Consider the following 23,288-nt stretch of genomic DNA (forward strand, 5'->3'; position numbering starts at 1 on the left):
AATAAAACTATGGGAAAAACATGCTAAATGTTTATTCAGTGTAATCATTATGTAATGAGTAACCACAATGATCTTCAGCACGACACAATGAGTTTTCCACATTGGACTATCCACCAAGTACCTTCTGTTTTGAAGAGACTAATTGTTGGAATGTTTTTCTTTCTGTCTTTCTGTCACATTTATTGGGCCCTATTTTTCCCGTTGAAACTAACCTAGTAATTCTTCTTCTCTGATGTTGTGAGCTATCCACAGATCCTCTTCTCTTTTCTATTAAACACACTCTGTAGCTTTCAAGTTCTCTCATCCTCCACGACATTCATCTCCTGGAGCACACACTTTAAAGTGTGTCTAGGGAACCCATCCACCTGTATCCTACCTGCACAGGACAAAGCGGTACTATTGCCTCTGAAATGTAGGTGCCATATGCCTAATAATGCATTCCAACGGTGTATGGGATATTTTGGTAATCTTCCCCTGAGCTTGACAGGTATTATTACCCACTGAAGTCTCTCAGGAGCTTTTTGAATTCTGATTTTGACATCACACATATTCACTCTTTAACTTTGTGTCACTGCATGATTAAGAAACAAACATGGTATCTATGGGCTCATCCAACAAGTCAGTGATAAAAGTGATGAATAGGCCAAGGCAGGTGAAATTTATAGTCCTGAAACAGCCTACTGGCTGCTTCCCGCAGCGGGTCATGCTCCCTCAGAGAACCTGCCCTCGGTCTTGTTTCCAAGTAGATAATCACTGGCGTGTATCTGGCAAAACAACACCTTTAAAAGTCTAGGCAAGTTCTTTGTGAAACACTGCCTTTCTAAGTGCTGCTCGCTGAGTCCATTCTAGAATTCCACTAGGAAAAAGAAACTTAGCTCATTATTCTAAAACTGGTGAAATTTACCCCAACTCTCATTATTCATTTTAATTGGGACATTGACTAACCCCCATATTTTAGCACCATTACCATTCTCCAAAATCCCTCAAAGACCACATCTCTAATGCATCCTTCTTATCAGATGCTCATACCTATAAACTATGCTCTTAGAACATAAAAAAATATTCCCTTCCCTGAAATGGGTTATAGCCTTACAGAGATTGAAGAGGAACACACATAGAATGTTCATGGAATAACAAAAAAAGAGACATGCTCATATAAATGTCACTAGTTGATAATTTACTTTTTAAAGGACAAATTATGGACAGAGCATCATGGCCTGCGTCAGAGAGAGTTCCATGGAATAAATGGGCCCTTTTCTAGTTCTCACAGGAGCCATAGATATGGATGTTCAAGACATGGGGAGGGCGATAGTGTTTCAAATTGGTTTCTTTCTCTGTCCTATGAGACCCGGTCTGGTTTTACCTGAAATCCTTATACAGCTTGTGACTTTCTAAGAAATCCTCAGCAGAGCTACAATGTCGTATAATAAAGTTATGTTATATTTATCTAGGGTTCTGTTCAAAAGAGCTCAGAGCACTTTCTAGAAAGAAAATTATCCCTGGAGTATGACAATGAAGGTCATGGGAGTATACGTGTCATGGATATAGACTGTATGCGTAGGTGAGGACCTTGAGATTACAGGTCCTCTACACCGAGTTCACTTCTTCAGTAATGTACGAGTGAGATTAAGTTCAATCTCTATATAAACCAAAGCAGGATACTGATTATAGGATTACTGTTTCATAATTAAAGCTCATAACAGGTTGCGACAAAAGATAATAATATTAGAAAAGAAATAGAATATGAACTTAATTGTTTAGATATCACCTTCCATTTTACCCCTTGAAAGACACTAATTTCCACCTTAAAACGAAAGTATAAAGGTGAGAAATGCCTCTTCTACTCTTATCCATGCCTCTGTCAACCCTCAGTTTCACCCACTAACTTCCTCACCACTCACCCCTTAGATCTCATGATTCTCTCTCTTTCTGTCCTTGTGAAAATTTAGAAACAATCCACATGAGAATTATAGGTTCCAAAACACACCACGCAATTTTGCATTTCACTGTACATTCCGGACCTACACAAAAGACAGGCACCCCTCTGTGAACATTCATTCCAGAACAGTCACCCATACGTGGGCCAATGAGCTGAGGTCAGTTATGGAAACATCTGAAATTTACAAAAATAAGCAGAACAAACAAACTAGAGGAATCTTAGTACCTGGATAGACCAGTCACTTAGAGAATAAGAATGCGAGATGGTAAAGAAAGCAAAACCCAATGATGAATGAATTCTATACATGAAAAAAAAAACCCAGAAAACCTGGCTAAAGGAAACCACTTGTAAAATATTTGTTATAATTTTCAGATACTTTCCTCAAAGGTACTCTGCTGCAAGATCTGTCATGAGGAATTTACAGAAAATCAATAACAGGAAATGGCAAGCCCGACAGAGAGCGGGAACAAAACGCAATGACAGAAGCAAGAGGCAAATAGGTAGGCTGTGAACCAACTCACAAAAGTGGATTTAAGAAAAGCATGAAACTAAGAAAGCAAAAGCTGTCAGGTAAATGAGTCAAACCGGCTAGAGAAGATTAATTTATAGAGCTGTCAATATAATTGACACTTAAAATATTAAAACTGAATGTATTTGAAAACTTTTGGAAAGAATACGTTGTTCTTGAAAAACATATTTTTGGTCAAAGAACTGTCTCTTGACTCCACTGAAAACAGTATAGTTGAACTTGAGTTAAACATTTGTACTCACCCACTTTTAAGCGTTTAAAAATGTACCGTGACCCAAGTTTTCTAATTACCATAGATGTTCTACACAGCACTTTTAGTGCTTTAACAGTCTTTGATATTTTCTTTTACTTCTCTTCTCTGTCTCATCAAGCAAACCATTACTGATCATCCTTGACTGGTGATGGGGTTACATTCTGATAAACCCATTGCAAGTTGAAAATATCATACGTTGACAACGCACTTCATACACCTAACCTACAGAACATAATCGCTTAGCCTATCCTACCTTAAATGTGCTCGGAACACTTACATCAGCCTACATCTGGGCAAAGTCATCGAACACAAGGCCTTTTTTAATAAAAAGCGTTGAATATATCATGTAATTTATTGAATACTGTACTGGAAGTGAAATGCAGTAAAGGTTGTATGGTTACAGAATGGTCATAAGTATATCAGTTGTGCACCCTTGTGGTTGTGTGGCTGACTTGGAGCTGTGGACCACTGCCCAGCATCATATGAGAGTACCCTACTGCATATCTCTAGCCCAGAAAAAGATCAAAATTCAAAATTCTAAGTATGGTTTCCACTGAATGCGTATCACATTCCCGCCATCATAAAGTCAAAAAATCGTAAGTTGGTGACTGTCTGTGTATCTATTTAACAATACAATACATCACTGGCTTTGTCCATGTATTTTTATAGGTGGTTCTCTCTTTTCCTCTGATCTTCATAACTTTTCTATTTTCTTGTTTGCAGAATAGGGAATTTAGACATCTTTTCTAGCCCTAGCCCTTAATGATTCTAGAATGACATTTATAAATGAATTCCTTTTCTTTTACAAAACTCTCTTCCAAGTCTTTTTTTTCCCCTATGGAATATTTTCAAAACATCTCACTATGGTATAGAGAGAAGAAGTCAGAAGAGTGAGCCAGGAAGATGATCAAAACAAGCTCATCCACTCATGCAAAAGTCACTTAGCAAACACCTGTAACATTCCAGACACCTTGGAGGCACTGGGGCTACAGCATTTAACAAAACAAAATCCTTGCCTCATACACATAGTTATAATGAAGGGGGCAGGGAGAGAGACAAAAAATATAAAGAAGTAAATATATAATATGCTAGGTCGTAATATGTGTTATGATGAAAAGTAAAATACATGAGTAGGAAAGACTGGGAAGTTGAATGGATTGCAATTTTGTATATTGAAAAGACTTCACCAGTAAGATGATACCTGAACAAATGCCTGAAGGAAGTCATTTACAGAAAAGATAAAAGTCACAATAAACATGAATGCTGAACCAAGTTACTTTAATTTTTCCTTGGTGCTTTTAAGTTCTGAATAAATTCAATTCACATGCTATCTTAATTACACTCTTGCTATCTTCATTATTTTCAAGGCGCTTTCTCTGGACCTACTCTTGAATCACCTGGGATGCTGATGAAAAATGTAGGTTCCTTGGCTCCAGGAATTTTGAGATTGGGGCTTAACTTAGGAAGATACATTCTAATGACTCCCTCCACCCCTTATAATTTTTAATCTATATCACATTTGTAGAAGCATGGACACACAACAGAAATAACATGGTTACTTCACGCTGCTTTTCTTTACATTTTCGAATGCTTAGTCCTCATATGCCACAGTAAATTCCTAATCTGGAAACCTCTTAACTTTCTTGTACCTTTCATAGTCCTCTTGAAACAAAAAATATCCTCTTGTCTGTAGAGGTAAAGCAAGCTCATAGACAAAGCTTCTAAGGACTTGGAGAAGGCCAGTGACCTCCTTGTCACTCTTTCAACATTTCCAGTGCTCTGAGCAAGATGTTCCAGGGCGAGTCCTTGTGTCACATCTTCCAGTGAATTGCACATTGAGTTCTTGTACGTGGACAGGAGAAAGACTGTTCAACTGAGACTCCAAAGCCTCTCTTCATTTCCAAAACTTTAGATATAAAGACATTACATTAATACTATCTGGATTTTGCTAAGCTTACCCTTTTTCTATCCCCACTGTTAATTGTATTTCTTATATAACTGCACAAACAGATTTTGGGAATTCCTAAGAACATTTCCAAAATACCTGACCTGACCCACAAAAGACTAATTTATATCCTGCCTATAATTCTACTACTTGAGAAAAGTCACGTTTTAAAACGCTCAGGAATGCATTCTAAGGGAAGTAAGATTCTCGTAGATGTAAATTTTTCCACAGTCAAATCTCTGACAGGTCACGAAAGCTGATCAGCGTGAAAGGGAGCCCTTTCTGGATTATGCCTTCTAACATATAAACATCTTCACAATCCCTGAAAACGTAATACACCATCCAAGGGGATGATGCAGTTGAAAAGGTATCATATCACATGCAACTCTACAACAGGAAGACAGTCTGCTGAATGTTCTCCATACCTCTTCTCAAGGTTTTGAGAGTATTTTAGTATTTCTAAGTGATACTTAAAAAGAGTTAAATCTGGGTCTAACTCTCATTTTTTGATGGGTAGCTGACATATACCTGAAGTCCAAAGAGCCTCATTGAGAATGCAATACTTTTCTTACTTAAAAGGAAATGGAGATATGGAATTTTTCAATTTATTTACATGAGTTCTACAGAAAGCACCTCATTGAGAACCAGTTAAATCAAGAAGATGGAAAAGGAATAGCTGTCTTTAGCTAAAGCAGAAGAGCATAGAGGCCACTGAAGTGAGGAAGGCAGAGTATGGTTCTATCAAGACAAGTCACGTCTTCCAGGACCTGGCAGCCATTCAGTTAGAACACAAGGGGAGGGCACGTGTGTAATCCAGCCTCTGCTATCTGGTTACTCAGGACCCCAACTTAACCAGATGACACTATTTTTGTGTCTCTAATTTCTTAGATATATCACTAGTCACTGAATGTACATTATTTCCTGACAAATACTTTCTATTTGACATGTGGGAAGTAGTAAAAGTAGAACCACTATCAGAAATTATTTATATGTGCATCCTTCAAAGAAAATCATTGCCTCCACATATATGTCTTAGAGTGTCTTCCCCATATGTGACTGCATCATTTCCAACAATGGCTATACAAGTCTGGGTGCACCTCTCAAAAAACAAATGGTTTATCTGTGGGTAAAACTCTCCAAGGTTGAAGTGGCAAATAACTTTAATAAATAAACACTCAAATAACTAGATTCCATATAGATATAGCATACAGCTTGTCTTTTCCTTTTATATCCAAGAGGTTGTAACAATGTGTCCTAGTAGTGCTTTTATGGGGTTGTAGCAGAGACAAGGGCTGGCCAGGCTGTTTTGCACAGTTCCAATCTATCGGCTGCCAGCAGAGAAGTTTTGCTAAATTGCTTCAAGAGCACAACACATCTACAAATATCAGAGTTGCTCCTGGCATCCTCCAGTTTTCCCTAATATCCCACCACCACTTTACAATGGCCATTCTCATTGTCTGGTGATTCCTTTAATCAAATTCCTAAAATGTTAGCATGATAATCAGCATGGAAAAATGTAATCTCTAGTTGCTAACTGACTTTCATTGAGTAATATATTATCATTATTGTAGTTTATCTGATTCAAAATGTCACTGTTACTGTATGCATATATATTATTTTCATAATCAAAAAAATAATTTTGCAATGCTCCGATGCAGGGTTATTAGTTTTCTATTGCTGCTGTAACAAATTACCACATACTTAGCAGCATAGAACAACACAGATTTATTATATCACGGTTTCTGTGTGTCATGAGTCTGGTGAGCTTAGCTGGGTTTCTGCTCAAGAAATTCACAAGGCTGGTATCAGAATGTTAGCAGGAATGCAGTCCTTTCTGGATATGGGGATGAATCCACATCTAGGCTCGTTCGGGTCTCAGGAGGATTCAGTTCCTTGTAGTTGTAGGACTGAGGTCCACATTTCCTTCCTGGTTGATAACCAGGGGTTATTTTCAGCTTTTAGAGGCTGCCCATATTCCTTGGCTTGTGGCCCTCATCCTTCATCCTCAAAGTCAGCAATGGCAGGGTGAGTCCTTCTTACCTTGCATCTCTCTGACCATAGCCGGGAAAGGCTTTCCAATTTTAATGGATCATGTGATTAAACTGGATCTACTCACATAATCCAGGATAAATGCCCCATCTCAAGGTTCTTACCCTTAATCCCATCTGCAAAGTCCCTTCTGACATGTAATATAATATATTCACAAGTTATGGGGGTTAGGATATGGGCATCTTTGGGGGGCCACATTCTCTTTACCATACAGGGGGTGACAACTCATGCAGTCCAGGGGCCAAATCTGGCTTGCTACCTACTTTGTAAATGATATTTTGTTGTAACAGAGCCACATACATTTTCATACATTGTCTCTGGTTGCTGTCACACTACAATAGCATAGCTGAGTAGATGAGACAAAGACCATTATAGCTCATATGTCTAACCTGACTCAACTGAAAATGTTTGCTGACCCCTGCTCCAACAATAGCATAATTAGTCTAAAATATTTTTGAAGAATATCAATGTTGTATTATGAATAAGAATAAACTGAATGTGAAATGTAAGTGGGAAGAATGCTTACTCAAGTTTAGGAATTTAGGATAAAACCAAAAAAAAAAAAAAACAAAACTGTAGCTAGAGAATAATTTCTATCTCAATTGCAGCCGTTGGCAGCACCATCAATCTACCTGTCTACTTAGCATTTCAAGACTCTCCCATAAAAACTACCAAGGGGGTTTTAAGCAGGCAAAACATCAGAAATCTTTTCCAAATGGACGCAAGCTAGGGTAGAAAAGTAATTTTAAAAGCAAAGGGATATGGGCTTCCCTGGTGGCGCAGTGGTTGAGAGTCTGCCTGCCGATGCAGGGACGCGGGTTCGTGCACCGGTCCGGGAGGGTCCCACATGTGAGCCATGGCCGCTGAGCCTGCGCGTCCGGAGCCTGTGCTCCGCAACGGGAGAGGCCACAATAGTGAGAGCCCCGCGTACCGCAAAAAAAAAAAAAAGCAAAGGGATAAAAACGCCGCTTTGTAGAAATCATAGATGTATAGAATGAACTTCTTTAAGCTTTGCCAAGTGAGTTTTAATTTGCTGGGTTGTTATCAGCCTTTGCTATTCATGAAAATCACTGATGAATGTTGGAATTTCTTTTCATTGTTTTTCATGTTAATGGTAAAAAGCATATTCATCACAGTTTTCCATTGTGTTTTCCACTATGATTTACAAAGGCCATGGCTCATGATTAATTTTAGTTTATACACATAAAACAAACTCCTTAATTTGTTAGATAGATCCTGTTAGTATGCCAGCAAATACAGCAAATAAAACCGCAAGCCCCAATTCCCATGAGATCTTTTGTGAATATGACCAACTTGAGAACTACAAAAAAACCCAGTGGATTTTCCTCAATCCTGAAAGATAGCAGGTTGGTCCTACCTAGACCATGAGAGTTGTTGCTTAGAGGAAGAAATAAAAAGAAAGGCGAAAATAGACTGCAGAGGCTGCAGGCCAGGGTAGTCCAATGTGTCCTTCCACCAGAAATGGAACTACGTTTAAGACTTTTTATTTGAAAAAAGTGAACTTTCAGGCTTGCAAAGTTGATAGAGCATGACATAACTAAAATGCATTTATTTTCTTACTCTTCTAACTCATCTTTTAACGATAAGGATGTTATATATCTTGGAAATTCACAGCAGGCTCAGATCTGTCAGGACCAAGGCATCCTAATGGTGGGTGTGAGCGTGTGTGCATGCGTGTTTGCTTATGTGTGCACATATAGGTGCTTATGCTGAACTTATTTAGGTCCCAATAACGACTTTCAATAAATGTATTAACTTTTCTTGAACATTATGGAACCTAATATTGATAAGTATAAATGTCACACCGAAGAAACCTTAAGTAATATGAAAAACAAAATTCTTTTTCTCAGAAAAGCAAATTTGGTATTTCCTATAATCAAGCAATTGCTATGCCCAAGCACTAAGGACCACAAACTCAGACTCTACAGATTATAACAATGAAGCCATGAGCCTAGAAAACTGAACTAAGAATACTATCATACTCTTTAATGACTTAGGAACTGGTTAAAACTGCAAATGGCTTTGCTGAATACAATTTGAAATTTCAAGTTTTCATGTTCCATTACCTATTCCTACCAGTTCCCAAGGGCCTTATTACACTTAACATACTTTAAATGTTATTTATTTAAAAGCTTTTTTAAAAAGAACATGTTTTGTTTAAATAATGTTAACAGGCTTTTCCCTAGACTCATTATAACTATTAATTTCCTTTCTTCATTTTTTTTGCACATGGTGTATACAACAGATACAATTTGCAAGTCATTATTCTCTGCTGAGCTTAGAAAAGTGCAGCAGATACATTTGCTATAAGAAAATAGGTGAAAGTAGACAGTCTTGATATAAGCAAGATGTCATATCTAAAATAGCTCAACTTTGAAGGCAATACCAATGATAATACATCTGTATCTACACAGTTATAGTGACATTTCAGCTTGTTCTAATCAATTTTAATTTTCATGTTTAAGATACATCTTTTCTTCACATTTTAGTGAAGACTATTATATGTCAGCATAGGCCCTTTTGACTATCTCTTCAATGAAAATAAACTAAAATCAGAGCATACTTTACAAGACACTCAATAAACCAGTCATATATTCCTTCTCTCAGTGTACATTAAAGTCCTTAACAAAATCTAATCTGCATGGTAAGTATAAATATCAATACAACAAGCACTGGAAATTTTAAACAGTAGAACGTGAAGGACTGTAGGTGTGGTAAGACAATGGTGTGGGAGGTATCTATAAAGTGGAGGGAAGGGACTTCCCTGGCTGTCCAGTGGTTAAGACTCTGCCTTCCAATGCAGGGGCTGCGGGTTCTATCCCTAGTCGGGGAGCTAAGATTCTACATGCCTCGCAGCCAAAACACCAAAACATAAAACAGAAGCAATATTGTAACAAATCCAATAAAAACTTTAAAAAGCAAAGTGGAGGAAAGAAATGAGGGATGGAGGAGCCCAGAGAATCTCCACCATGTGCCTGGGAATCAGGGCGGCCTCTGAGGACAGGCACAGGTGGGCGCTGTTCCTGACACAGGACGGACGCGGGTGGGAGCACCTCGAGGCATTTTCTTCTCCAGACTAAACTTTTCTTCTTCTCCCTCAGACCCTTTGTGTAACGGATTTGTCTATATTCTCTTAAATCTAGGCCTTCCAGAGTAGAGTGTTATTTTAGGAATCTGGTCAACACACTCACTCAAAGTACTGAAAGAATTAATTCTAAGTGACTTGCGATAATCATCTCACCATTCTTATATTCTGACTTTCATTGCCACTACAGAGTGTAGCTGGTGCTTCATAAAATGTATTGACCATACACTCTGGTTTCCATATGTAGAAAATAAATTTTTTGTACATGATTTATCTCTTTTGAAATTGGGCTGACAACATATGCCCCCAGAAAAGCTTGACTCAAAGCTTAAATCTGTTCATTTCAAATAGTTCTCTTGAATTGAAATAATGAGATTGTTTTATCAACACTATTTTTAAGGTTACTCTTTCTTCAGCTTATGAAAAAAAATGCCATTTAATTAACATGTTCTTTAAATTCTCAATAGTGATTTTATCTTTATTTAGGAAAGTTTTATGAATGTTCATTTACAGAATTGTGACATTCTGACATTGCATTGCTTTTCCAGTAAGCAATTCAGGGAATTATTATCTCTTACTGTGTTTCACCAATGCTTATAACTGGATAGACGTTACCATGATAAACAATATATACAAACAAATATGTAAATAAATATTTTATAATACATGTTGAAGGTACACAGTTCCTTATTCAAAAATTATGTTAAAAGTATCTCCTAGCTTTCAGTGCAGTGATGAGATTAGGGTCATTAAAGGTATGAGGAGGTACATATAACAGAAATAAAATACATTGTCAAAGTTAGATAGAGCCCGTATGGTCATATTTTGGCAAAACTGGGAAAAGGCCAAATAGTTTAAGTATCAATCATGATGTTTAAAAGTTACTGCTGAGAGATTTGAGATTTTCATTAAACAATCTAGGAAGCTGGAACACCTTTGTAAAAAGTGGTTTATATGGAAGATAATTGTCATTTTTTAATAAAATGAAGCGGAGTTCTTTAAAATCAGCAATTATAAAATACTGGAGATGTACAGGTTTTGTAAACTAAAGGATGTGAGAATCAATTTCATCATGTCGTTCACTAACTATATGAACTTGGGAAAATCACAATCATTTTGTGCTTTCCATAATTGTATGCAAAGGTCAAGTTCATAGAAACTTTGCAGGGGATTAAAAACAAAGCTATGTATATGCAACATATGAGACAGTTTAACACAGGAATTGTAAAAGCATAATTAAGAAAGTCTTAATAGGAATCACTTTCCTTGCCCCTTAAATCAATGATTTAGGTATTTAAGGTGGATGCATAAAGGATAAGTAGATATTTTAAATTTCTACATAAGGCCTGAACAAGGTCTAGAGTTTCAGTTGCAGGTGGATGGATTTAACAGAGGGTTCTTGTCATTCTGGATGGAAGAGCTGGATTTGAATCACTGGAGCACCCAAACAGTTACAAGGAGGCTCCTCTGATCCTGGGTGTAGCACCAGGGTGTAGCACTTTAAAAAGCTGCTTCACTAGAGGGCTTCCCTGGTGGCGCAGTGGTTGAAAGCCCGCCTGCCGATGCAGGGGACACGGGTTCTGTGCCCCGGTCCGGGAAAATCCCACATGCCGCGGAGCGGCTAGGCCTGCGCGTCCGGAGCCTGTGCTCCGCAACGTGAGAGGCCACGGCAGTGAGAGGCCCGCATACCGCAAAAAAAAAAAAAAGAAAAAAAAAAAGCTGCTTCACTGACTCTCCTACCCTGGGGTACCCTGAAGGACATCACTGCCCTTTGTTTTATGCCTGTAGCTTCTGTTGCTGCCTGCATCTTAAATCTGTGTGTTTACATGGCAGTCTTCCTCACCATGTGGCAAGACTGGTTCTTTCATCTTGATCTCCCCCACTTCTTAGCTTAGAGCCCAATAAAGATGTGGACACTGACAAACTATTAACTATTATCCTGGAGAAATTGAAGAGAGTTTTATCATGAACGAAAGCATAGGATAATGTGTCATTTTGTTTTTATATCATACATATCTTCATAACAAATTAATTTGTTTGCAACTCTAAAGAGTTTAGAAAATGTGTTCTGGTCTTATAAGTCAAAAGAAGGACTGTTAACCTTCTTTAAAAGGTAAATTCTACAAGCAACTCAATGCCAAGTGGGTGATACTTACATTAGCCAAATGAGCTAGTTCTATCTCCAGGAATGAATCAGTTGTCTTGGGTTCAGGCCTTATGGTGACCACGATGATTTTGGAATTAACGACAGTATAATTTCTGAAACAGAATATGATTAAAATGAGACAGGATTGATGATGAATATTAATTCCTACTGTTCAATACATGTTGTGATGACATTTTTAATAAATGTATCCTAAGCAAAGACATAGAAACATCGCTCAAATAGATTTAAAACATGATACAGAACTACTATTCATGGAAAGATACAGTTGATTTTTTGTTATAAATATACCCGATCTGGAACTTACTTAAATCTGATTCACCTGCGAGACAGGTGGATCATGAATTCAAACCTTCAGGCAATCTTTAAATGAATATAATCCATTCATCTCAAGGTGGACCTAACAGTTCGGTTTTCCAAGAGACCAAATATTCTTCTTGCAAAGTGCTGTCTTGGTGTTTGTTTTTAGACTATCTCAAAATTCGTTAAGATGAATGATTAGAAAGTGGTGTAGAATGAAAACAAGTAGAATTTAAATATCAATAAACTTTGTTGCTAATTACTGACCATCATTCATTTCAACAATAGAGATATACAGGCCACTTCTTTATCTCAACATGCTAGATGTAAAGAACACATTTGCATTTGGAAATATCTCACCAGTACAGTTCATTCACAAAGAAGTTTTAAATATAATCATATTTACAAGCTACAAAAAAAATTATCCCTAAATATAAACATGTAAAGTGGAACCAGCTCTTTCTTGCTTATACAGGTTTTCATCCAACATATATAAAATGCTATACACCTCCTGTAATATAGAGATTTAAAGATTTTATTGTATTTTAGTTATTTGAAGAAATATATATATATATGTATATATATATATATATATATTCATCCTTCCTTTTTACTATTCTGGGGAATTTATAACAGGTAACAAGACAAAGTAACTTAATTTTTTTCCTCTTTTTTGTTGTTTAAGGTATTAATTATAGGTAATAAAATTCATCACCTTTAAGTGGACAGTTTAAAGCTTTTGGTAACTGTATGCTACAAAGCAAGCACCACCAAATCCAGACAGACAACCCTCCACAGTTTCCTTGAGCCCCTTTGCACTTGATCCCCACATCTCTCCCCATGATTCCAGGAAACCATGGGCATGTTGTCACTATAATTATGTCACTATAATTATATGATTCATTATATAGAATCACACACTACATAGACTTTTGTGTTTGACTTAATTCACTCAGCATAATGTTTTTGAGATTTATCAGTCCTGTTTCTCTTTATAGCTGAGTAGTATTTCATGACATTGAATTTGTGATCTATTCATCAGTTAAGTAAGCAACGTTTAGGTTGCTTCTGAGTTTTAGCTTTTATGATTTTTAGCAGCTATTCATATTTGCCTATCATGAATAATTGGTATACATACATTCTGGATGGACATATATTTTCATGTCTTGAGTAAATAACTATGAGTGGAATTGCTTGCTCATGTGGTAAAAGCATGTTTAATTTTATAAGTTACTGCCATACAGTTTTCTAAAATGGCTGTATCATCAAAGTCATATAATTCTAATATCATAGAACCTCACATTCTTTGTGAAAATATTTTCTCTAATGGGCTGATATTTGCCACAAAATTTCACCAGAAAAACATGCCAACTATGCCACACTTGGAGGAATATTTAGTAGCAGAGGAACTATAAACATATTCTGAGTGGGATAACATTTTTTAACCCATATATTTAGTAATGTCAAATAAAAAATTCTAGAACACTCAGGAAGTTTCATGATACCCAGCCTAACAGAAAGATAGTAAAAAACAACAAAGTATAAATTTGTTTTCAGTATTCTTTAGGAGGAAGGTGGTTGTAAACAGAGAAAGGTGGTTGACTGTTATTTATTTCATTTAATACTAAATGAGTTGGGCTTCCCTGGTGGCGCAGTGGTTACGAATCTCCCTGCCAGTGCAAGGGACACAGGTTTGAGCCCTGGTCAGGGAAGATTCCACATTGCTGCAGAGCAACAAACCCATGTGCCACAACTACTGAGCCTGCTCTCTAGATCCCGCAGGCCACAACTACCAGATCCCGTGCGCCTAGAGCCCATGCTCCGCAACAAGAGAAGACACCACAGTGAGAAGCATGTGCACCATAACAAAGAGTAGCCCCTGCTCATTGCAACTAGAGAAAGCCTACGCCCAACAATGAAGACCCAATGCAGCCAAAATAAATAAATAAAATAAATAAATTTATTAAAGAAAAATACTAAATGAGTCAACTGAAGGTAAGGGGCATTGAGAAGGATATGGAAGTAAGCTCTAAATGCCAAGCTTCCTCTGCAAACTCACTCTTCCCTGTTTCTCTGTGAACAAAAGTAATCGGGATCACGTGAGAATAGATGGGATTAACTGTGAGGTGATATCAGTTGATTAATTATGTTAACAGATCTGACAGGATTCCCAGAACATGACGATATATATATATATATATATATATATATATATATATATATAAAACTTGGAGTTGGGGACAAAATTAATCTGTCACCACCAAAAAAATTTATGGCTATTTCTCCCAAAGAAGAGTCCTAGGGGGCTTCCCTGGTGGCGCAGTGGTTGAGCGTCTGCCTGCCGATGCAGGGGACACGGGTTCGTGCCCCGGTACGGGAAGACCCCACATGCCGCGGAGCGGCTAGGCCCGTGAGCCATGGCCAATGAGCCTGTGCATCCGGAGCCTGTGCTCCGTAACGGGAGAGGCCACAACAGTGAGAGGCCCGCATACCGCAAAAAAAAAAAAAAAAAAAAAAAAAAGAAGAGTCCTAGGACACAGATGCAAGTTCCTTTTTCAGAAATGAATACATTTGAGTTCAAGTTTGGTTATCTGAAACAAAAATATTTACATGTCACACAAACCCAATCTGCCCCCTTATTCTGGTCCTGTTTATAATCCCATTTCCCTGCAATAAATAAAACCAAATGCTAATTTATAAACTGCTAATTTTAACAAATTTTAGTTAAATTTGATTGTATACAGGTATTTTATATTATTTTAGAAGCTGTATACTGATTTACTGGAAAATACAGATGTGGGTATTCCAAACAGGAATTTATAACGTGTCAAGATATTTATGAAGTTCTTCTTGTGTGTTTGGACTTGTGGGTATTTTAGCCCTAGGAAACTGGATGGTGGAGATCCAAGCGGCTTAGATAAGCAGCCTTCTGTAGAGTATTTACTCTGTGGTAGGTTCACCAGCTACCTAATCAGCCTGATGGAGAAGGTTCCTAGAAGATGAAATCTGCCTTATGGCTTTTGCTAAATATGCGTGTGGGGAGTGGAGGGAGAGGGCATGTGTGTATACATATGTTAACTCATTTAGACAACATCTGAGAAGGGATGTGTGTCAATATATTTATGCATATGGATGTGCTTATAACATTATGTGAGTCCCCTCCCACCTTGAGTTACTACCATGTACTAGATCTACCCCACGCCCATTAATGCTATATATGTCTCCTTCCACAAGATTATAGTTCAAGGAGGGCAAGATTTTTATCTAGCATTTATGTATCCTCATTTACATTATGCATGGCACATTTTAGGGCTAACACATATTTGAATGACTTATTAAATACCACATAATAAACAAAAATATTAAGCTTTTGGCCAATGTGATTTAAAATATGTCAATATCACAGTATCCAAATATTTAATGAAGGAAAAATAAGCAAATTTACATTATGCAATAGCTCCCTTTTAAAAAAGTGTACAGTGTACAAAATTTCCTTAATTTATTCCATCAATTTATTCTAATTTGCATAAGTGAATACCTGGCTCCTCATGTGCCATGTCAGGCTTTGTGATCTACTAATGCTTCCTGGCTGGGTTCACATTTGTATTCACTGCTAGAAAAGCAGATTTTACAGCCAAATGGATTTCATGACTAAACTAATAAAGATCTTTCTTGTCCTTGAGATTAGCAGTAGTCAGTATCTAAAACATTTTAAAATGTGTAGAGTTCTTTAATCAAAGAAGGCTCAAGTTATTCTTCACAATTTATACAAAGGCTTAAGGTGCTTAAGGTACATGAATCATATCTTAAAGAGAGTAAAAAAGTGACTATAAAATGCAATGCAACTGTTTGAAGAGACTCACTTTAGGTATAGGCCATACATAGGCTGAAAGTGAAAGATCTAAAATGATACTCCATACAAATGGTAACCAAAAGAGAGCAGGGATGGACATATTTGTATCAGACAGAATAGACTTTAAGCAAAAACTGTAATAAAAGACAAAGAAGAACATTATATAATGATAAAAGGGTCAATTCACCAGGAAGATATAACAATTATAAATATATGTAGCTAACAGCAGAGCACTCAAAAATATGAAGCAAACATTGGCAGAACTGAAGGGAGAAATAGACAGTAACACAATAATATTAAACTATTTCAATACAATACCCTGCTTTAATAATGGATAGATCTATCAGATAGTAGATCCATAAGGAAACAGAGGACTTGAACAACACTATAGATCAATTGTACCTAACAGATATATACAGAACACTCCATCCAACAGTAGCTGAATATACATTCTTCTCAAATGGATACAGAGAATTTTCCAGAATAGATCACAGGTGAGGCACAAAAAAAGTCTTAACAAATTTAAGACAACTGGAATCATACCAAGTAACTTTTCTGAACACAGTGGAATAAAACTAGAAATCAAAGGCAAAAGGAAAACTGGAAAACTCACAAATATGTGAAAATTAAACAACACACTCTTGAACAATTAGTGGGTTAAAAAATAGATCACAAGGGAAATTAGAAAATATCTTGAGACAAATGAAAACACAACATACCAAAACTTATGGGATGCAGCAAAAGCAGTACTGAAACAAAAATATATATAGGGGTAAATGCCTCCTTTTAAAGAGAAGAAAGATCTCAAATCAATGACTTAACTTTACACCTCACAGAACTAGAATAAAAGCAAACTGAACCCAAAGTTAGCTGAAGGAAGAAAATAATAAAGATTAGAGCAGAGATAAGTGACATAGAGAACAGGAAAACATAGAAAACATCATCCAACTAAGAGTTGTTTGAGAGAAAAAAAAAGATGACAAACTCTTAGCTAGAGTAACTACTAAAATAAGCAGGAAAACTCAACAAAAATCAGAATTCAAGGTGGGACATTGCAACTGATGCCACAGAAATAAAAGGATCATTAGAGACTACTATGAACAATTATATGACAACAAACTGAATAACTTAGAAGAAGCAGATAAATTCCTATAAACATACAACCTACCAAGATGGATTCATGAAGAAGTTTAAAAATCTAAGCAGACCTATAACTAAGAAAGACATTAAATCAGTAATCAAAAGCCTCTTGACAAAAAAAAAAAAAAAAGCCCAGGACCAGATGGTTTCACTGAATAATTCCACTGAACATTTAAAGAAGAATTAACACCAATTCTTCTCAAACTCTTCCAAAACATTAAAGAGGAGAGTATATTTTCAAACGTATTTTATAAGGCCAGCATTACCCTGATACCAAGATCAGACAAAGATGCCTCAAGAAATGAAAACACAGGGTAATATTGATATTGAATATTGATGCAAAAATTCTAAACAAAATACAAAACCAAATTCAACAACACATTAAAAAGATCATATACATGATCAAGAAGAATTTATCTCTGGGATGCATGGTTGGTGCAACATAAGAAAATCAGTCATTGTTTAACACCATTATTAACAGAATGAAGAACAAAAACCACATGATCCTCTCAATTGATGCAGAAAAAGCATCTGAAAATTTTCAACATTCTCTCATGATAAAAATTTTCAACCAGTTAGGTATAGAAGGAATGTATCTCAACGTAATAAAGGCTATGAAAAACCCACAGCTAACATCATACTCCATGGTGAAAAACTGAAAATGTTTACTGTAAGATGAGGAACAAAGAAAGGATGTCATCTATTTCCACTTCTATTCAACATAAACCTGGAATTCTTAACAATTAGGGGATGCCTAGTAGCCTAACAATCAGGCAAGAAAGAGAAATAAAAGGCAACCAAATTGGAAAGCAAAAACCAAAATCATCTCTTTTAGTAGATGGAATGATCTTACATGTAGAAAACCCTAAAGATTCCACAAAAACCCTTTTAGAACTAATAAACAATGTGGAAAAGTTACAAGATATAACATTGACACACAAAAATCAGTTGCATTTCTATATACTAACAATGAATAATCCAAAAAGGAAATTAAGAAAACAATCCTATTTACAACAGCATTAAAGAGAATAAAATACTTAGGAATAAACTTAACTAAGAAAGTAAAGAACTTCACACTGAAAACCTGAAAATATTGTTGAAATAAATAAAAGAAGACACAAACAAATGGAAAGACATCCTATCTTCACGAGCTGGAAGACTTAATATTTTCAAATTTCCATAATACCCAAAGCAATCTACAGATCAATGCAATCCATATCAAAATACTAATGACTTTTTTGCAGGAATAGACAAAAAAAATCCTAAAATTCATACAGAATCTGAAAGGACCCTGAAGAGTCAAAATGATCTTTAAAAAGAATACGAAAGCTGGAGGTCTCATACTTCCTGATTTCAAAACATGTTACAAAACTACAGTAGGTCAAAACCGTATGGTACTGGCATAAAGACAGAGACTGATTGAATAGAATAGAGAGCCCAGAAATAAACCCTCACATATATGGTCAAATTATCTTTAACAGGGTTGCCAAGGCTACCCAGTGAGGAAAGGATAATCTCTTGAAAAAATGCTGCTGGTAAAACATCCCATGTTTTCAGTATCCACATGCAAAAGAATGGAGTTGGACATTTACATTGCACCATACACCAAAATTAACTTAACGTGGGTTAAAGATCTAAACATAAGATTTGAAACAATAAAACTCCTAGAATCAAACATAAGAGAAGAGCTTCATGACATTGAATTTAGCAATGATTTCTTTGATATGACACCAAAAGTACAGGCAACAAAAGGTAAAATAGACATATGGTACAACATCAAACTTAAAAACAGTAAAGAAAACAACTGACAGAGTGAAAAGGCAATCTATGTAATAAGACAGAATATTTATAAGCCATATATAGAATAAAGGGTTAATATTGGGAATATATAAAGAAATACTAAAATTCCACAATAAAACCAAACAAATTAAAAAGATTAAAGATAAATTTTTAAAAGATTAAAAAAGAGACAAGAGACTTAGATATCTCTCTGAAGATTATATACAAAAGGCCAATAATATATGAGAAAACACCCGACATCACTAATCATCATGGAAATGCAGGTGAAAATCACAAGGAAATATTCCTTCACATTCCTTAGGATGGCCAGGATCAAAAAAACTGGAAAATAACATGTTGACAACGTTGTGGAGAAACCAGAAGGCTTCTGCACTGTGGTGGGAATATAAAACGGTGAAGCTGCTATGGAAAGCAGTAGGCAGAGTCTTCAAAAAATCAAAAATATAGTTACCATATGATCTAGAAATCCCACTCCTAGGTATATATGCTAAAAAATTGAACTCAGGGGACTTCCCTGGTGGCACAGTGGTTAAGAATCTGCCTGCCTAATCCAGGGGACCCGGGTTCGGCCCTGGTCCAGGAAGATGCCACATGCCGTGGAACAACTAAACCCGAGCTCCACAACTACTGAGCCTGTGCTCTGGAGCCCATGTGCCACAACTACTGAGCCCATGTGCCCAAAGTACTGAAGCCTACGTGCCTAGAACCCATGCTTCACAACAAAGAGAAGCCACTGAAATGAGAAGCCTGCACACCGCAACTAAGAGCAGCCCCTGTTCACTACAACTAGAGAAAGCCTACACACAGCAACGAAGACCCAATGCAGCCAATAAATAATTAAATAAATAAATAAATTTATTTATTTATTTTAAAAAAAACTGAACTGAGGACTTCATCAATGTCACTGAGCTAAATACATTTACTTTTAAAACTAAAATCACCCTATGGCTGCTACAACTAAGGTTGGGCTAACTTAGAACTTTGAAAACTAACAAGATTTTCAACTACTGCAGCCCAGAGTGCTGTAGTCCCCCCTGCATGGACAGGACAACTGCAGGGAGCTTGGAGGAGGGGGCCTTGAGCACCTGCGTGAGAGTGGCCTGGCGGCAGATGGCGAGGAAGATTTGACTGCAGAACAACTCAGTGACAACAGCACAGCTGAAAACACAGACCTTCAGTGACAAAGACATGGAGCAGAGGTGCTCCCCAGATACGGCCCAAAATCATCAAAGTCCTTGCCCTCTTTTTTTCCAATGGCCAGCAAAATGGAATTACCTATAAGAAAGCTTATGCCTGGGCTAATACAGCCATGTGGCTGACAGGGACTTGGTGCTCTGGCTGGGTGTCAGGTCTGAGTCTCTGAGGTGGGAGACCTGAGTTCAGGACACTGAACAACCAGAGACCTCCCAACCCCACATAACATCATTCAGAGAGAGTTCTCCCAGAGAACTCCCAAAAGGGAGTGGCAGGACATATTTAAAGTGATGAAAAGGAAAAACCTACAACCAAGAATACTCTACCCAGCAAGGATCTCAATCAGATTCAATGGAGAAGTTTAAACCTTTACAGAAAAGCAAAGGTTAAGAGAATTCAGCCCCACCAAACCAGTTTTACAACAAATGCTCAAGGAACTTCTCTAGGCAGGAAAGACAAGAGAAGGAAAAGATCTACAATAAAAAAACCCCAACAATTAAGAAAATGGTAATAGGAACATACATATTGATAACTACCTTAAATGTAAATGGATTAAATGCTCCAACCAAAAGACATAGACTGGTTGAATGGATACAAAAATAAGACCCATATATACACTGTCTACAAGAGACCCACTTCAGACCTAGGGACACATACAGACGGAAAGAAAGGGAATGGAAAAAAATATTCCATGCAAACGGAAATCAAAAGAGAGCTGTTGTAGAAATTCTCATATCAGACAAAATAGGTTTAAAATAAAGACTACTAAAGAGACAAAGAAGAACACTACATAAGGCTGAAGGGATCAAACCAAGAAGATCTAACAATTGTAAATATTTATGCACAAAACATAGGAGCACTTCAATATATAAGGCAAATGTTAATAGCCATAAAATGGGAAATTGACAGGAACACAATCATAGTAGGGGACTTTAACACCCCACTTTCATTATTGGACAGAACATCCAAAATGAAAATAAAGAAGGAAACACAAGCTTTAAATTAAACAAATGGACTTAATTGATATTTATAGGACATTCCATCAAAAAACAACAGAATACACTTTCTTCACAAGTGATCATGAAATATTCTCCAGGACAGATCATATCTTGGGTCATAAATCAAGTCTTGGTAAATTTAAGAAAATTGAAATCATATCAAGTATCTTTTCTGACCACAATGCTAAGAGACTAGATATTGATTACAGGAAAAAATCTGTAAAAAATAAAAAAAACATGGAGGCTAAACAATACACTACTAAATCACCAAGAGATCACAGAAGAAATCAAAGAGGAAATCAAAAAATACCTACAAACAAATGACAATGAAAACACAACAACCCAAAACCTATGGGATGCAGCAAAAGCAGTTGTAAGAGGAAAGTTTATAGCAATACAATCCTACCTCAAGAAACAAGAAACATCTCAAATAAACAACCTAACCTTACACCTAAAGCAATTAGAGAAAGAAGAACCAAAAAACCCCAAAGTTAGCAGAAGGATAGAAAGCATAAAGATCAGGTCAGAAATAAATGAAAAAGAAATGAAGGAAACAATAGTAAAGGTCAGTAAAACTAAACCCTGGTTCTTTGAGAAGATACACAAAATTTAAACCATTAGCCAGACTCATCAAGAAAAAAAGGGAAAAAACTCAAATCAACAGAATTAGAAATGAAAAAGGAGAAGTAACAACTGACACTGCCGATATACAAAGGATCATGAAAGATTACTACAGATAACTATATGCCAAAAAAATTGGCAACCTGGAAGAAATGGACAAATTGTTAGAAAAGCACAACCTTCCGATACCGCACCAGGAAGAAATAGAAATATAAACAGATCAATCACAAACACTGAAATTGAAACTGTGATTAAAAATCTTCCAACAAACAAAAGCCCAAGACCAGATGGTTTCATAGGTGAATTCTATCAAACATTTAGAGAAGAGCTAACACCTACCCTTCTCAAACTCTTCCAAAATATAGCAGAGGGAGGAACACTCCCAAACTCATTCTACGAGGCCCCTATCACCGTGATACCAAAACCAGACAAAGATGTCACAAAAAAAGAAAACTACGGCCCAATATCACTGATGAACATAGATGCAAAAATCCTCAACAAAATACTAGCAAAGAGAATTCAACAGCACATTAAAAGGATCATACACTATGATCAAGTGGGGTTTATCCCAGGAATGAAAGGATTCTTCAATATACTCAAATCAATCAATGTGATACCCCATAATAACAAACTGAAGGATAAAAACCATATGATAATCTCAACAGATGCAGGAAAATCTTTCAACAAAATTCAACACCGATTTATGATTAAAAAAAAAAAAAAACACCCTCCAGAAAGTAGGCATAGAGGGAATTTACCTCAACATAACAAAGGCCATACATGACAAATCCACAGCCACATCATTCTCAGTGGTGAAAAACTGAAACCATTTCTACTGAGATCAGGAGGAAGACAAGTTTGCCCACTCTCACCACTAGTATTCAACATAGTTTTGAAAGTTTTAGCCACGGCAATCAGAGAAGAAAAAAGAAAGAAAAGAATCCAAATTGGAAAAGAAGAAGTAAAACTGTCACTGTTTGCAGATGACATGATTCTATACATAGAGAATCCTAAAGATGCTGCCAGAAAACTGCTAGAACTAATCAATGAATTTGGTAAAGTAGCAGGATACAAAATTAATGCACAGAAATCTCTTGCACTCGTATACACTAATGATAAAAAATCTGTAAAAGAAATTAAGGAAACACTCCCATTTACCATTGCAACAAAAAGAATACAATACCTAGGAATAAACCTACCTAAGGAGAAAAAAGACCTGTATGCAGAAAACTATAAGACACTGATGAAAGAAATTAAAAATGATACAAACAGATGGAGAGATATACTATGTTCTTGGATTGGAAAAATAAACATTGTGAAAATGACTATACTACCCAAAGCAATCTACAGTTTCAATGCAATCCCTAACAAACTACCAATGGCATTTTTCACAGAAC

The 23,288-nt window shown here is 36.5% G+C and overlaps 1 protein-coding gene across 3 annotated transcripts in view; it reads right to left on the reverse strand.

Annotated features, from left to right (window-relative positions):
• ADGRB3 (adhesion G protein-coupled receptor B3) overlaps positions 1–23,288 on the reverse strand; it is a 793,577-nt gene that overhangs the window by 327,677 nt on the left and 442,612 nt on the right. For all 3 annotated transcript variants that reach the window (XM_004270131.3, XM_049695237.1, XM_004270132.3), the window contains one exon: positions 11,978–12,080. In XM_004270131.3, the coding sequence (XP_004270179.1) occupies positions 11,978–12,080 (103 nt within the window). The remainder of the gene's footprint in view (positions 1–11,977; positions 12,081–23,288) is intronic.

This window comes from Orcinus orca, chromosome 12 (genome assembly GCF_937001465.1).
Source record: "Orcinus orca chromosome 12, mOrcOrc1.1, whole genome shotgun sequence".
Lineage (NCBI taxonomy): Eukaryota > Metazoa > Chordata > Mammalia > Artiodactyla > Delphinidae > Orcinus > Orcinus orca.